Below are 14258 nucleotides of genomic sequence, written 5' to 3' on the forward strand. Positions count from 1 at the left end.
ATCATTGTCTCTTAGATACCTCAATTCGAGGCCTTGTCAGGTACCCACGATCCCAAGGATTGGTCAAGGTTCGAGTTGAGACGTGTGGTAAACGACATCGACCCCTGAAACCAGTGATAACAAGGGGAGTACAATATTCATTTAGTGCTCCACTTGGGATTAACAGTAACATCTTCATTCTTAATGCTTTAGTTTGTATTTTGCTTAATAAGCGTTGATAGCCCGGTGCTTCGTGGTATAACGGTTGAACTAAGAGATATGGTATGCATATGGCTCGGAGGGAATGTAGTATTACGTATGTGCTTCCCACAAGTCCTATCCATGTTAAATCATCTACACGTGAATGAACTTAACTTTATTTTTATTACATATGTATGCATAGCTGTAGGTAAAATTTCAACCCTTGCCTATCTTCATCCAGTGACACAACTCTATATACAAAGTAAATTGGACTGTCTGCTAGTAAGATAAAACGAATTAGCAATCCTTGTAGAATTTCGTAAAGCAGTCCCCCCCCCCCCCCCCCCCACTTCGAGATCCAAACTACAATATGGGGTAAACTCCCCCCCCCCCCCCCAACAGTCGTTTTTTGCAAAGAAAAGCGCCTCAAAAGAAAGAAAATAAATGTTGAGAATACATCATTGGAGTAAAGTATAAAAACCTAGAGGCATCGAAAAACAGGGCGACGCCAATAAAAACAATTGACTACCTCATGTACTATATTTTTAGACTCGCTTGTTTTCAAAGAAAGTCGATTGATGGGTTCACCAAACAAAACTACATGGCCACGGTACTTGTTGCTTCCACTCCATGTGGCACACCTAAGGGCTGGCCACAAGAGAGTGGGTATGGAGAAACCCAGAGCTTTTGGATTTGTAGAAGGTGCGAACTTTCGGCGATGAAATGCATTACTGCCTATTTACCGGATTAAGTTCAGTTTTAAACTACATTGTATTTGAAAAAATTTCTAATTGAATTTAACTACATTGTTCAAACACAAAATTAACTAGTACCCTTTAGTGTAAGGTAAAATAGTGTTGCATGCTATATTAATTTTTTTTTGTTCATTCTCAAACTCCGTCAATGAAGATATTTCCATGCAAAAAGTTTCATCTTTTCCGAAGCCAAAGCTTTCCATAGAGAATCTCTTATATTGTTTTATGCTTGTCTGTCCGCAGCATAAAGGTTTCTCTCTCTACACTCAAACTGGCATTTCCACTCAATGTAATAAGGTGCTGATAGTCAAAATAGAATTCTTTGTGTATCCGTGTGCCACAAAATTCTCCACATCGTTTGTTGATAGTGATACTGGTACAAGAATTTGGTTTTCTATCTCGACTTTTAAAAACCACACTTGTTTTCCCAAAATAGAAAATGATTAGTGCTAGTGGGCTACAGTGGTCGGCCTATTTTTTTGTGCTTTGAGCTTTGGTCCAAGGAGCTGCTATTCAGAGCCTGTTGCGTGCGCTTGTTGTTGCCATTCAGAGGCTGGTTTCTTGGGCTGCTCCAAATTCAGCCCAACAGAAAAGATTAGGTTCTTTATCAAATCATATTTCTTATCAATTTTTTATTTATATAATAATGTAAAAACTATAAGCACGACCATCTTTTACGTACTAGGTGACCGTCTTCGGAAAATAGAAAAGTGTTTTTTAATCTGCGAACGTACTTTTGTAAAACTCACGACGATTATTTAGAACTCCTGTACTTTTTTCCGAACCATTAACATTTTTCAGATGTCACAAGCATTGTTAATTTTGGCCATGAACATTTTCTTCAAAACGCTGAACACTTTTTCCACAATATGATTTTTAATAATATACAATCAAGATTAAAAATAAATAAAATAAATAAACCCGAAAAGAATGAACAGAAAGCACACACCTGTAATAGGCCCTGGCCCACGGTTAATGGTCCGAACAGTAGCTAGGCGCTCAGAACACTGGCCGGCGGAGTATGGGCCTTTTCTAATGGGATTTGTTCAAGCATAGATTTTTACTTTGCCGAGTGGAGTTGGTTTACAGCAGATCGCTAAGGCAGACATTGTGTTGTGAACCAGTGACAGTGACAGCAATGATGGAAACAATCATGCCATTAAAGGCCAATCTGCATGTTAAACATATCTAGAAAGGATTGCTCTGAAAGCATTACTGATTGTGAATGCAAAGTACTATGCCAGATAACACTAACATGATAAACATATGTGAAGGGCACTCGAGAGGTGAAGAAAAGCCAGTATTTTTTGTTCTAAAAAGTACTGGTACACGAATAAACATATCTGAAGAGCACCCAGGAGTAGTTTTATTTTCAATAAACAAAAAAAATTAGTGCACGTGGTGCTTGATCTGTGGTCGGTGTTTATGGTTGGGAAAGAAAGTAGCCATGAGTGTCAGATCGGCAAGAACACACAATAGATCATAGAAAATGGTTTGTACGTTGGGGCATATTTGAGTGCCTACTTTCTACGCAATATTCGGGCTTTTCGGTAGAAAACGAGCTGAGCGTCTTTGAAAGCAAGATCGACATGACAGCGCCATACAGTTTGCAATCTAAGAGCATCTCCAGCCGCGTCCCCTAAAGCGTCCTCTAAAGGGATTTGGGGCGCGCCGCCCTTTTTTGTCCGGCGCGGCCCGATACGGTGTCCGGCATCCCGAGCCCGTTCCCGTCCCACAGGGGACGCACCGGGCACGCCGGACACAACGAAATGAGAGGCGAGGAGGCGCGGGGCCGACCCGTCAGCGGCTCGGACGCTCAACCGCCACATACGTAGCGACGGTGCAGTTGCCAGGAAGCGGAACCGTCGCATTGGCAACCGCGTCAACGACGCGCCAACCCCGCCGGAATGGAGCGCCGACTCCTCGGAAGAGCAACCGCTGCTCTCTTCGACTTCTGCGCCGCCGTTCATCCGCGCTCAATAAGACCCGTACGTACGCCATCATTCATCCAAGCCTCCATCCGACACCTCCAGCGACGATAAGCTACATCTCCCAGCTCCCGTCCGACACCTCCAGCGAGGGAAAGCCTGCTGGCTGGCGCCATTGGTGGGACAAAGCCAGGACGCCGAGCAGCGGCGACGATTCCCCGCCGCCAGTTGACAGCGAGGAGGAATGGCTGGGCTGGGAGGAGGAGGAAGAAGAGAGCGAGGCCGCGGCGGCGGCGGTGGCCCGTGCGAAGGCGAAGGCGGCCAAGGACAAGGCCGCCAAGGCCAAGGCCAAGGCCAAGGCGCAGCCGACGAGCACCGGCGACGACGACGCGTCGGGCGCCGACACCGCCTCTTCGGAAGAGGTGACGAGCAGGAAGCGCCACCGCGATGACGACGACGAGGCGGGGCCATCAGCGAAGAAGAAGTAGATAGTTTATATGTATTTAATTATATTTTTTCGAAGTTTTATATATAATTTGTTTATGTTCAACCGATTTGAATATTATTAAATAGTTTCTTTCTAGCCAAAAAAAAGTACTTTTAATGTTTGGGGGCGGCGTTTGGGGGACGCGGCTGGGGAGCGACGTCCCCCAAACGCGGCACGAACAAAACACGTCCCCCAAACGCTCAATCCGGCGCAGTTTGGGGAACGGTTTGGGAGACGCGGCTGAAGATGCTCTAAAAGTGACAGTACTAGAATAAATTGTAGACAATTCTTCGTGAGGCTGTAGATGTGTACTCTACACCGTTTGATCATCATCACAGCTCAAACGCAACAACTTTCTTTGTACAGTACTATACTACAAGTGTACAACAAGCTAATGAAGTCTCTACTACTTAAAAAGACTCAATTGGTTCCTTATTCTGCCTACCGTACCAATACGTCAAGATTTTGGTCGTCCTGGTCGATTCCTTCGTCGTGCTTGTCTGTGCTCCGCCCCGCACGCGCAATAATGGGCCAAGCCCAATGAAACACAGGAACCCTCGCTTCCCCTAAGTCCCTAACCACGTTAGATTCCGAGAAATCCGAGTAACCCGCAGACCCTCGTGCTCCTCCTCTAGAGATCTTAGCGTGCGTGGCCGGGGAGGATGCCGACCGAAAGGAATGGGCCGGTCTCCCGACGGCGAGGTAGGAGGGACGTAGGAGCGCGGCGCCATCGGTCACGGCCCCGGCGGCAGCGACGACCCCATCCAAGTACACATCTGGCAGGGCTGGAGATCTCCGGTCAAGGGTCGCAGGACGAGGAGAGGAGGAGCGCCGCCGCCTCGCGCTGCTCGTCGACTCGTCCGCACTGGATGACCTCGTGTACTCACTTGAGGTGCCTATCACGTGCAAGGTGAGCATCTCCTGATCTCTCTACTAGGTTTCGCCATGTCTACATACGTTTTTTGATGTTTGTCTGCAGATCGCCGGGCGGAATCGAGCGATGCGGACGGCGCCGCGACGGAGTGGTGTTCAGGTCCACACGTGAGGCGCAGAGACTGGCACTCCGCATACCAGCGCGTGCAGCTGATAGCAGTTTGGTGAGGTAATTTTCTCCCCATTTTCTCCCCGCCGTTAATGGTCTCTATTCCTAGACATTTTTTTGTTGGGAGATGCAGAGGTGGCGGTCCATGAGGAGAAACCATGGATGTAATGGTCGCAGTGCTCGCGCCATGGCTGCCTGGAACATGGGCCATTTTTTCTCACATGAGAGCCTCCTATTTTTCCATTTAATTTTGCATGTTCCTTGATTTTCTGATCGTTTAACACAAGCAAAACATTTGCTTCAGCGCTGACGTACGTCGAAGTGTTATGGGTGAGGCCGACTGAGACCAGATCCAGTGCATCCTTAATGGTCCAGATCAAGACCTCTGTTAATGTTTGCGAAAAATCACTGTGGAGAAGATCGTGTGAGACTCGGATTGGAGTGTTTTCGTTGTGTGCTTCCAACATGTGTGCAGGTCGAGCTGCTACCTCCCCCTCCTCAAATTTTCGTTTCACTTTTATTTGCTATAGGGTATCTGATATTGTGCAGAATGAGGGCTCTCGTCATTTTTACATGAACATGCTCAGTTCGGCTTCTCGGTTATTCTCATGTGTTCAATTTTTTTCGCTTTATTTTCTTTTGCAGGAGACCAGGTTTGAGAGGTTTGGCGGGAGAGAGGATTTCTTCATTGGACTAGGTGATCATATTTTTCTGTAGGTATCTTATTCAAGTAGAGTCTTAATAATGCCAATAAATTAATGACTGAAATAATGAACAAAATTCATTGGTCCATTTTATCATACTTATAGTAATTTCTCGTGATTTGAAGATTTTACACAAAAGATGAATATGTGCAAGCATAGCTTATGCATGTGAGTGAGCAATTGAAATGCCACATGGAAAACTACTTCTGTTGATACTTATGATGCAGAGAATGCACCAGGTGTGCTTATTGGTCCCATGATATGACAAAGCTGAGAAATATGTATACTTTGAAGGCCTCTCCTTGGTCATGTTAATTCACAGCGATACCAATTTGGGTTTCAGGTTCGGCAGGGAGAGGAAATCAGTTTGATTATGTCCGCAGCAGAGTCCAAGACCATGGGTAAAGATAATTTAATCAATCTGTTGTTTTGGTTTGTTTCTTGCATTACCGGGATTTAAAAAAATTGTGAAATTGTGTTGTTCATTGTGTCAATGCATATGCGTAAGTGCACATACAAATCCCTTTTCAATGTACAATGATTCCAAGGTCAAGATGCACAGCTTCGCGAAAGTTGCCTGAGTTGCAGGCCTGTTGTGCTGCCGCCAACATACCACCATCCTTTCAGCATACCATCTGTCACTCCAGCTCCTATCACCTCATTGAGTGCTCACACAAGCTTTGTGACATGCTCTCATGTTGCCCCAAGTGTACCGATGTGTCATCCACGTGTGGATTATGCTAATACCTTGTCACTAGATGTTCAGCTCGTCGTCATACTATCATAGTACTCCCTCTGTCCCAAAATGTAAGGCGTCTAAGGAGTAGTCAAAAGTCAATATTTTTTTAAGTTTGACCAAATTTATACATAAAAATATAAACATTTACAGTAGTGAATCAACATGAATAGATTCACCATAAAATATATTTTCTTAATATGTCCATTCGATATTGTAGATGTAAATATATGTCCATTCGATATTTTTTTAAATATTTTGTCAAAGTTAATAAAGTTTGACTTTTGACCAGTCCTTAGATGCCTTACATTTTGGGACGGAGGGAGTATAACTCATGTTCATGATACTAATATTTTCTGGTGCTTTGATCTATTATCAGGGATTTCTCTGGTCAGACACGAACATATGGCTCACCCAGGTGCGGATTATGCTAATATCTGGTCATTGAAGATTTACTCACAAAGACACACGCACATGCTTTGCAAATGCAAGAATATGTCTATTAGGTTAATGAAACTGCATTCTATAGATTAGTTTTAGTGGGTTGCTTTTTTGTTTTTGTTTAGGTGGGTCATGAACTATTGTTTGATTTTCTAACACAAAGATGGTTGGTTGGTTGGCATTGAATTATATATGTTTGTTATTTCGCATTCCAGGCCTCTAGGTAATTTGACAAGCCAACTAATTTAATTTATCAGTAGGCGAGACATGTTACTGTTGAAAGTTGAATTTAATTTTTGTTCTGATTTGTAACCATGAAAGTCATATATGCTCAGAATTATTTATTTTGAACTGAAATATTGTTATATTATACATGCCCCAATTCTAGAGACACAGGTACATAAACAAATGAATATAGCTATTTTATTTTTATGCCTCTTGACGAATATTACAAAATTAAATTTACAAAAATGATGTTGGTTAACTCTGTTCAACTGGGTTCTTATGACAACAAATGCTTGAATGCGAAATTGTACTTCACTCCTCCCAGACATGAATCTTCTCATGACAACAGATGCTTGGACGCTTTTTTACTGCTTATGGTTTGCTTCAGTTCCATCTACTGGTCAGCTGCTATCTTGCAGATTTTTATGTCGCCTAGCTTCCATGCCAGGAAAGATGATTTCGATGCACAACGCATATTTGGTGAAATACAGGTACTTGAGTTGTCCCTCTGTAAGTTCCTGTGCAATTTATTTATCATGCTGATTGTATGAAGTTTGGATAGTGGCCATAGGCAAGGGGAAGAGGGAGCTGTCAGGTGTTAATTTCGAGAGTGGGTATATGCAAGGTATCATGTGAATTACGTTGTTGATTAGTAGTTGCTTCCAGACGGGATATGGTTATTTATCTCATACACCTACAGGCAAGTTAGTATTTACTATCTTAGAACCTTGTAACATTTCAGATTATGATATAATTTTAGTGGAAATTTTCATATACTGGTTAGAGCCTTGGTCCAGAAGTAGAGATTCTGAACTAAATCAAATGTAATTTTGTTACATGGTTGCATAGGGCACTTAGATGGAGGAAACTTAGTTTACCACGGTCAGTCCAGACTGAAACCATATGTATTTTTCTTAAATATACCCATCCTTAAAAGTCTGTGTTTCGCATACTTTTATAGTGGTTTAGCACGACAACTTTGGAAATGGCGGCAGGCGGGGTTCTTCTGTGACTGCCTCTGGACGGCAGGCTGGGTCGACATCTCGTGGCGCTCTTGCCAGTCAGTTGCTCTTCTTATTTCGTCTCCGCATGATGTGCCTTCTGTGTTCCTGTTGTCCTTTAGGTTTCCAAGTTGTTGGTTTAAATTATCACTTTTGATATCAGTATGTTTTCTTTTGTTCCTTCACTAGGCAGTACAATAGTCATTTTGATATTGCACCTCCGTCTAAATGGTCCATAAATCCTCTTGAACTAAATAGCACTTACTATGCAGGTATGGTTATTATTCTAGACCCTTGTGTTGTGTTTTGCTTGATGGGTAGTGACAAATTAGTGAAATCAGAATGCCCAGATAAATCCATCTGCAGAACAAGTTTATAAATAGATGGTGCATGTCATGAGCAAATCAGTATATGCATCTTACAGTTCTATTGATGCCCAAAAGCAACTTATTTTTTACAAGGCATCATGCTGATTTTCTTTATATGCAGAACAAAGTTCAGTATAATACCATGTTTCCTTGTAACCGAAATTTGTAACTTTGTTCAAGTTCAACGTTAATTCAGTATCCTTTTTCAGGATGTAGAATCTAGCAAGACCGACAATGAAAGAGCCCACTGAACCCATATGCAGTAACCTCATTTTCCTTAATGTTAAAACTAGCAAGGGTGAAAGTTTATTGAGTTTTGGAATATATTATTAGCATGATCCTTTTACAACAAAAATTGATTAATAATATATTCCAAGGATCACTGCACAAGGATTTGAATTTCGACATCGTCGACTTGCTCTAGCAGAAAGCATGGCAAGGGGACCGCTCTGGCAGACATGCATCTCCAGTGACTCCAGGACCTCCCAAATGCTTTTCTACCTCTTGCGAAATCTTTCTTTGCTGCAAATATTGGCACTGTCCTCCCCATTTTCTAGGCACAGCTCTAGGCCAATGCTCCTATATTCTATACATGTGAGTGATTTCAATAATATTAAGATTTTATATGCATGTTTGATGGATGATAACAACCACTTGCTTCTTCATTTCAGAAACTTTTATCTCAAAGTTTTGATCTGAGCAACCTTGACTGACCAAAACAGATGAATGGCTGGTTTCACATTATTTAATCGTCTAGATCATTTTCAAGGTACTCTAAACTTTCAATAGTCTAGATACAGTACAATTGTATTTGCATAGAAAACTACAGAAAAACAATTTTCCCGAGAATGATGATTATTTACTTATGTGCTGAATTAGAGCCAGCGAGTACTTGGATTGTTGTTTTTATTGAGCATTGGCATCCGTTTTCTCCTCACTACTTGGTATGCATACAGTTGACGTAATGCTCGCTTGAAATATCATGAAATGAGAACTTCATGCAGAAATTAACAGTCAACTTTGTTGTGTCTAATGGTTTCTGAATATTGTTCTTTTAGATCATACCATGTACATGTTTGAAGAGGATGTAAAGAAAATATTTTTATCCATTCCCATCATTATGATTTTTTCATGGTTGGATATGTTCTCAAAATGCAATGCTCGCTATATATACATAATGCATCCATTAATTTATATTTTGTATTGTGGTTAAGAGCTTAATGGGCCGCCAAGTTGAAGCATTGCAAGTAATAATTAAATTATAACTTGCAGCATTATTGGTTATGAACTAACTTGCTCGTGAGAAGAGCCTTACAAGGAGAGAGAGGAAAACAGGTTACACACACAAACAACGGACATGTTCAGGCTGGTACCTTTCGATGTGCATCATAATTTCATTTATGGAGCTCTTACTGCCAGTGTTATTTAAGATGTTCCCAAACATGTAGACATCTACTACTATCCAGTATCTAGAACGAGATGAAAGAAGAGGTAATAACCTATCCCTTATTGGCCAGCCAGGAATATTATTAAATCTGAACATATATGCTCAGAGTGATGCATTACATCGCACACCAGCTGAGCTCGCTGTTTTCTTCCACGCTCGGCTCATCGAGTGTACACCTCACTCATCATTGGATTCTTTAAAGCTACAAAGATCTGTAATGCCTTGAAGGCTACTGAACTTTGTTGTAAATATATTCTGGAAATTCGATTGGATTTGTGTCCGCTAAATAAATCAAAATGTGCACCTGATGCTGATTTGGAGACAAATACAGGGGCACACGAAGAGGAGTATGCCTTTAAAAGGAAATGTGAGAACTTCTTTTCTGATGCATTGTCCGACACTGTGCTTATTGTATTTTTCAATGGTTTATCCTTTGCCCCATCAATTTCCAGAATATATCACTTGAGCTTGCTGCCAGTGCTGCTAAATTCAACATGCCAGCATAATTTATCACGGCATTTCAAGTTAAGATGTTGACAATGCTTAAGAAAACAACCACTGTATCACCACCAATATGTCAAAATACAATAAAAGTAGTCTCAGATACCCTTTATTTTGAGGAGTCGCATACCTTTTTTTAGTGGTGTTTCTAAGAATTTGAGTGCATTCTTCAAATTTAATCATTTCTTTGTGCTAACATCCTGCTTTCATTTTATATCTTGATGTACAGATATGCTGTGTTCTACTTGAACACAGTTTAAAGTTTTCGTTATTCCACAATATCTCTGGCTATGTTGTGAATGAACAACCAGATGGACTGTGTTGTACCTTCTGTAAAGTCATCTGCCACAATGGATGAACGCATGGCTTTCAGTTGCACTTACCATTGCAGACGACAGTGAGAAGGTCTTTGCACGGTATGTCAAGAATTCCTTCAATATGCCCCGTATCCGCACACTACTGCCTCAGTACCAAGTGTAATGCCGCATCAGGCTTTTGTAAGTTAGCGTAAGAGTTGGCACGTCCAGCATCAGGCTATTGTAGTTTCTTTGGCCAATTAGAATGGGAACAGAGACCAGAAACTAAAATACTACATTGTCTGTTTTTCATCATGTAGTCTTCCTTTTGTGTCAGATTTTGCAAATTGGAAGTAGTATTCATGCCGATTCCTGGCATTGTGCAAACTTGGGAGTCTCCTTTGTTTTCGTACGAGATTAGAATCTTGGGTTCATATTTGGGATTGAATGTTTTCATTACTGAGTGAGTGTATTTACCTGGAAGTGATATAGGTTAATTTGGTACTGATTTGGTATTGCTATTGTTGTTACAAAGGCTGCTTCTGAGATTATAGTTTCTTGCATCAACTTGTGGTTCTTTCATAATCACACATTGTGATACTTGATCCAGATATATGCCAAACTTGACACTTGATGAGATGGATATAAAGATGGTTGAACAAGTTCATGTATAAGTTTTACACATGTGATGTGGCGGACAAAGGTCTTGGCTTCATGGTGTTGGAGTGGATGATCGATAGCATGAGATGGTGATACCGGCTCTTAGCACTACTGACGCTTGCGGAGAAGCGGCGAGAAGAGGAGACCGTGGTGGCACGCTTGACTACAGAACACACTATTTTGCGTTAAAATTATATCCACGACTTAGATTGTCCCTCTCCCGTTGCAACGCACGGGCATATTTACTAGTAATAATGACATACGGAGTACATGGGAAACATGCAGAGCAGACAAGATCAAAAGAACGCCGTATAAACTGCCACCGCATGACCCGCTGAAAAGACCTTAATCACAACTCACATATGGTACAGACAGCTCGACGGCCCTGTGTTGTTGCCCACACGTTTGGCAGGGCGCCTTTCAGTTTCAGGTCACGAAATCACACGGACGAGATGAGAAGGGGTGAGATTTTGCCGCGTCCGATCGATCTCGGAAGGATTTGCTCAGTCCAGTGGGAAACTCTCAATCATTTTCATCTCAAGTGTTGATTTCTGGTCGACCGTCGTGAAACTTGCCGTGTTCAAACGGAATGGCAGATGGCGCGAACCATGCTGCACTGCACGCATTGCGCGCCATCATTGTTCTGTCATGGCCTCATGGGCTCATCCCCATCCTAGACGCCCTGGACACGACGGCGTCGCGCGCCTGCGAGTCGCACACCTGCGTGCTGAACTTGCACCCGTACCGCGACCTCCAGCTACTCGCGCCGCCGGCGTCCGCGCTGCCGGGCGACGACCCGGCGGCAGCGTCATCGCGGCCGTCGATCTTCTTGATGGCCCTCCGCATGCTGGAGCACTCCCGCTCCAGCCCCTGCACCCGGCTCCGCATGCCGTCCATGTCCACCCGCAGCACCTGGCTCTCCTGCACCGCCGCCGTCCGCCACGTCTCGCTCGGGCCAGCCGCATGCCGGAGCGCCGCCGCCCGCTGCTGCTGACGCGGGGCGCCCGTCGTGGACGCCAGCAGCGTGCCCGCGATGGCGCGCCGGAGCTGCAGCTGCTCGAAGAAGAGCACCTGCAGCACCGCGCGCAGCGGGAGCCGCTCGTTCTGCGCCGCGTGCGTGCACGCCTCCACCGTCAGCTTCCGGCAGTCCACCACGCCGCACACCCGGTCCCGCTCCTCCGCCGTCAGCCGTGGGTGCGCCTGCAATGCAACCGCCGCGAGTCGTCAGCAGCTACTCGACAAACCGCGACATTCTTTCTTGGACTTGTCAGAAGCAAGCTGCCAGCATGTACTAGAACACGGTAGCAGTCAAATTGGGCAATGCTCGTACCTTGAGGTAGACGTCGACTGCGCGGTAGACGCCATCGTCGTAGATGCGGGCGTGGTCCGGCAGTGCCAGCGCCAGCTCGCAGAATTTGGCGGGCTTCAGGTTGGCGTCCGACGCCACCTCGGCGAGGTAGTTGTCCACCAGCTTGCCCACCTGTACCATGACCACGGCAGACGGCCGAGACGCCGTCGTCCTAGCCGCCACATCCTCCTCGGTGATCGCAGCGGCCGAGGACGACGCCTCGTCCTCGTCAGAGAGAAAATGCCTGACGATCCGCTCGACGCAGTCCACGTCGTAGAGCGTCTCCGCGGCGCCGGAGAAGCTCGGGATGAGCACGTCCTCTAGCGTGGCCTGCTCCAGCTGCGTGGCGGCCTTGCGCTCCAGCGCCGCGCGCGCCTCGTCGGACGCGCGCAGGATGTGCGCCGTCCGCAGCAGCGCGAACAGGAACTTGGCGGTGACGACGCGGCCCGAGCACTTGTCCGGGGGCAGGCTGGCGACCACCGCCTCCAGCAAGTCCCGCTGCTCCACCTCCGACGACACGGGCGCGGAGGCCCGGCGCCACCGCATGGACCGCGACAGCCCGGGGAGGGTGGCCCGGGCGTAGGACACGAGGCAGCTCTCCACGGCCTCCGTCGCCCCCGCGCCCTCGCGCGCCGCCATGGCCGCCATCACCCGCTTGTACATGCGCAGGCCGAGCACGGCCAGGTCGTCGACCCAGGCGCGCGACGACGACGAGGACGAGCGCGCGGCGATGGCCTCCACGCAGCGGTCGACGATGCCGAGCTCCTCGGCGTGCGGCAGCAGGTCCTCGCAGGACTTGAGCGCCCTGGCGGCCTCCCCGGGGTGCCGGAGCACGGACTGGGCGAGGTACGCCTCCGCGCGCGCCGCCAGGTTGTCCTCCGCGTGCTCCTCCGTCATCTCCAGGTACTCCGCCGCGCACCGCAGCGGCGCCACGTTCCAGGGCGTGAGGTCGAGGCGCACGCCGTAGCAGAACTTGGCGGCCGCCTCGAATGTGCCCGGTCCGCCGGGGAAGTCCGGGAAGGTGATGCGGTACGAGTTCCCGTCGTCCATCCGAACCTGCCCCTGCTGCTGCTCGTTCCCCTCCTCTGCTTCCTCTATCTCTGCTTCCTCAATCTCTGTTTCCGCGTCAGCAGAAGTATCGTCGTCGGCATTGTCTACGTCGCTATTACTCCGCCGCCGCTGGCGCGCCGGACGATGCTCGTCCTGCTCGGTGAGCATGCGGCTGATTTTCCTGCTCTTGGACATGAGCGGGAACTGCGCGCGCAGAAATCGAACTCTCAGCGGAATTTCATCGAGCACAACACAGGGGGGAAGAAACACAAGGGACTCGGAATGAACCATCACAATTCAGAGACCGGGTGGGTACCTTGTGGAGGTGGAAGCTCATGTCCTGCACCTCGAAGACGACGTCGCTGGGCAGCCCGGTGGTGCAGAACCTGGCGGCGCACAACACAAGCGAGCAGAGCAATTCAGCAAACCCCCGCCGGAAAGGAAAACCAACGCAATTCTCCATCCACCATAGCACCAAAACAGGAAATCCACTGTAGAACCAAAATTGAGAGAGGAGACACTCACCAGGCCTCGCCCCTGGACGGGCCGCGCGGCGCGACGGAGGAAGACGACATGGCAGGCAGCCGCTGCTGCTTCTAGCTGTCCCGGATTGTGACAAGTTGGAGGAGGACGACGACGGCATTTACATACCCGGCAGCGGGCCTCCTCGCTCCGTCGTATAATTGAGGTGGAAGGTGGGTAGGCTTATTTAGGGCGGCGCCATCTACCCCGGCCAAACAAATAAATCGATCAGGATCCCACTTCCGGCCGGCGGCAGTTTCAGCCGCAGCAGCAGGACGGAGTTATTGCTGCTGACATGTATGGAAAGCTACGGCCGCCTACAAAATCCTCCCATCATTCGCTGTTTGCTATAGTAAAACTGGTTTGGAGATTGGAGATCGTGATGAGGTGTGTGAGCTAACTAACCGTTCCACCATGACACCACGATGTAGACCGGGATGAGATCACGTCGCGTCGAGTCGTCACCAATTCACCATCCACGGGAGGAAGAGGGGCTGCTTCGGTTGGGAATTCTCGGAAAGTTCTTGGGGACACGACGACTTTTGTCGGCTTTGGATATCGACAAGG

General features: G+C 46.7%; 2 protein-coding genes across 21 annotated transcripts; one reads left to right on the forward strand and one right to left on the reverse strand.

The window, feature by feature from the left end:
- Positions 1-3812: 3812 nt before the first annotated feature.
- On the forward strand, positions 3813-10498 carry LOC127292958 (uncharacterized). Of its 20 annotated transcripts, none has more exons than XM_071818662.1 (13): positions 3813-4260; positions 4330-4452; positions 4697-4867; positions 5038-5105; positions 5222-5335; positions 5440-5497; positions 6212-6250; positions 6887-6989; positions 7460-7558; positions 8245-8461; positions 8539-8636; positions 9140-9681; positions 10045-10498. In XM_071818662.1, exons 5-11 carry the CDS (start codon positions 5282-5284, stop codon positions 8578-8580), a joined length of 612 nt encoding a protein of 203 aa, XP_071674763.1. In that variant the 5' UTR covers positions 3813-4260; positions 4330-4452; positions 4697-4867; positions 5038-5105; positions 5222-5281; the 3' UTR covers positions 8581-8636; positions 9140-9681; positions 10045-10498. The 20 variants fall into 20 exon arrangements, 15 of the variants coding, with proteins under 15 accessions (XP_071674763.1, XP_071674764.1, XP_071674769.1 ...); XM_071818663.1 differs by having other exon boundaries at positions 6947-6989; XM_071818668.1 differs by lacking the exon at positions 5222-5335 and adding an exon at positions 8077-8129 and having other exon boundaries at positions 5038-5089; positions 6918-6989.
- A 927-nt stretch (positions 10499-11425) lies between these two features.
- On the reverse strand, positions 11426-13764 carry LOC127292957 (BTB/POZ domain-containing protein At5g66560-like). The gene is made up of 4 exons (XM_051322507.2): positions 13695-13764; positions 13486-13555; positions 12102-13373; positions 11426-11971 (listed from the first exon to the last, which is right to left on the reverse strand). The coding sequence occupies exons 1-4, from the start codon at positions 13742-13744 to the stop codon at positions 11426-11428; spliced, it is 1938 nt and encodes a 645-aa protein (XP_051178467.1). The 5' UTR covers positions 13745-13764.
- Between the last annotated feature and the right edge of the window lie 494 nt (positions 13765-14258).

This window comes from Lolium perenne, chromosome 4 (genome assembly GCF_019359855.2).
Source record: "Lolium perenne isolate Kyuss_39 chromosome 4, Kyuss_2.0, whole genome shotgun sequence".
NCBI classification, from domain to species: domain Eukaryota; kingdom Viridiplantae; phylum Streptophyta; class Magnoliopsida; order Poales; family Poaceae; genus Lolium; species Lolium perenne.

What these genes read in the sequence shown, in the direction of transcription:
- LOC127292958 (XM_051322508.2), top strand. Translation starts at nt 4,784, where the DNA reads ATGTTTGCGAAAAATCACTGTGGAGAAGATCGTGTGAGACTCGGATTG. An exon ending in CGAACATATGGCTCACCCAG is followed by an intron (nt 6,251 to 6,917) that starts GTGCGGATTATG and finishes GCTATCTTGCAG; the next exon opens with ATTTTTATGTCGCCTAGCTT. An exon ending in ATCTCGTGGCGCTCTTGCCA is followed by an intron (nt 7,559 to 8,244) that starts GTCAGTTGCTCT and finishes ATATATTCCAAG; the next exon opens with GATCACTGCACAAGGATTTG.
- LOC127292957 (XM_051322507.2), bottom strand. Translation starts at nt 13,744, where the DNA reads ATGTCGTCTTCCTCCGTCGCGCCGCGCGGCCCGTCCAGGGGCGAGGCC. An exon ending in CCGTCCAGGGGCGAGGCCTG is followed by an intron (nt 13,556 to 13,694) that starts GTGAGTGTCTCC and finishes GTGCGCCGCCAG; the next exon opens with GTTCTGCACCACCGGGCTGC. An exon ending in TGAGCTTCCACCTCCACAAG is followed by an intron (nt 13,374 to 13,485) that starts GTACCCACCCGG and finishes CTGCGCGCGCAG; the next exon opens with TTCCCGCTCATGTCCAAGAG.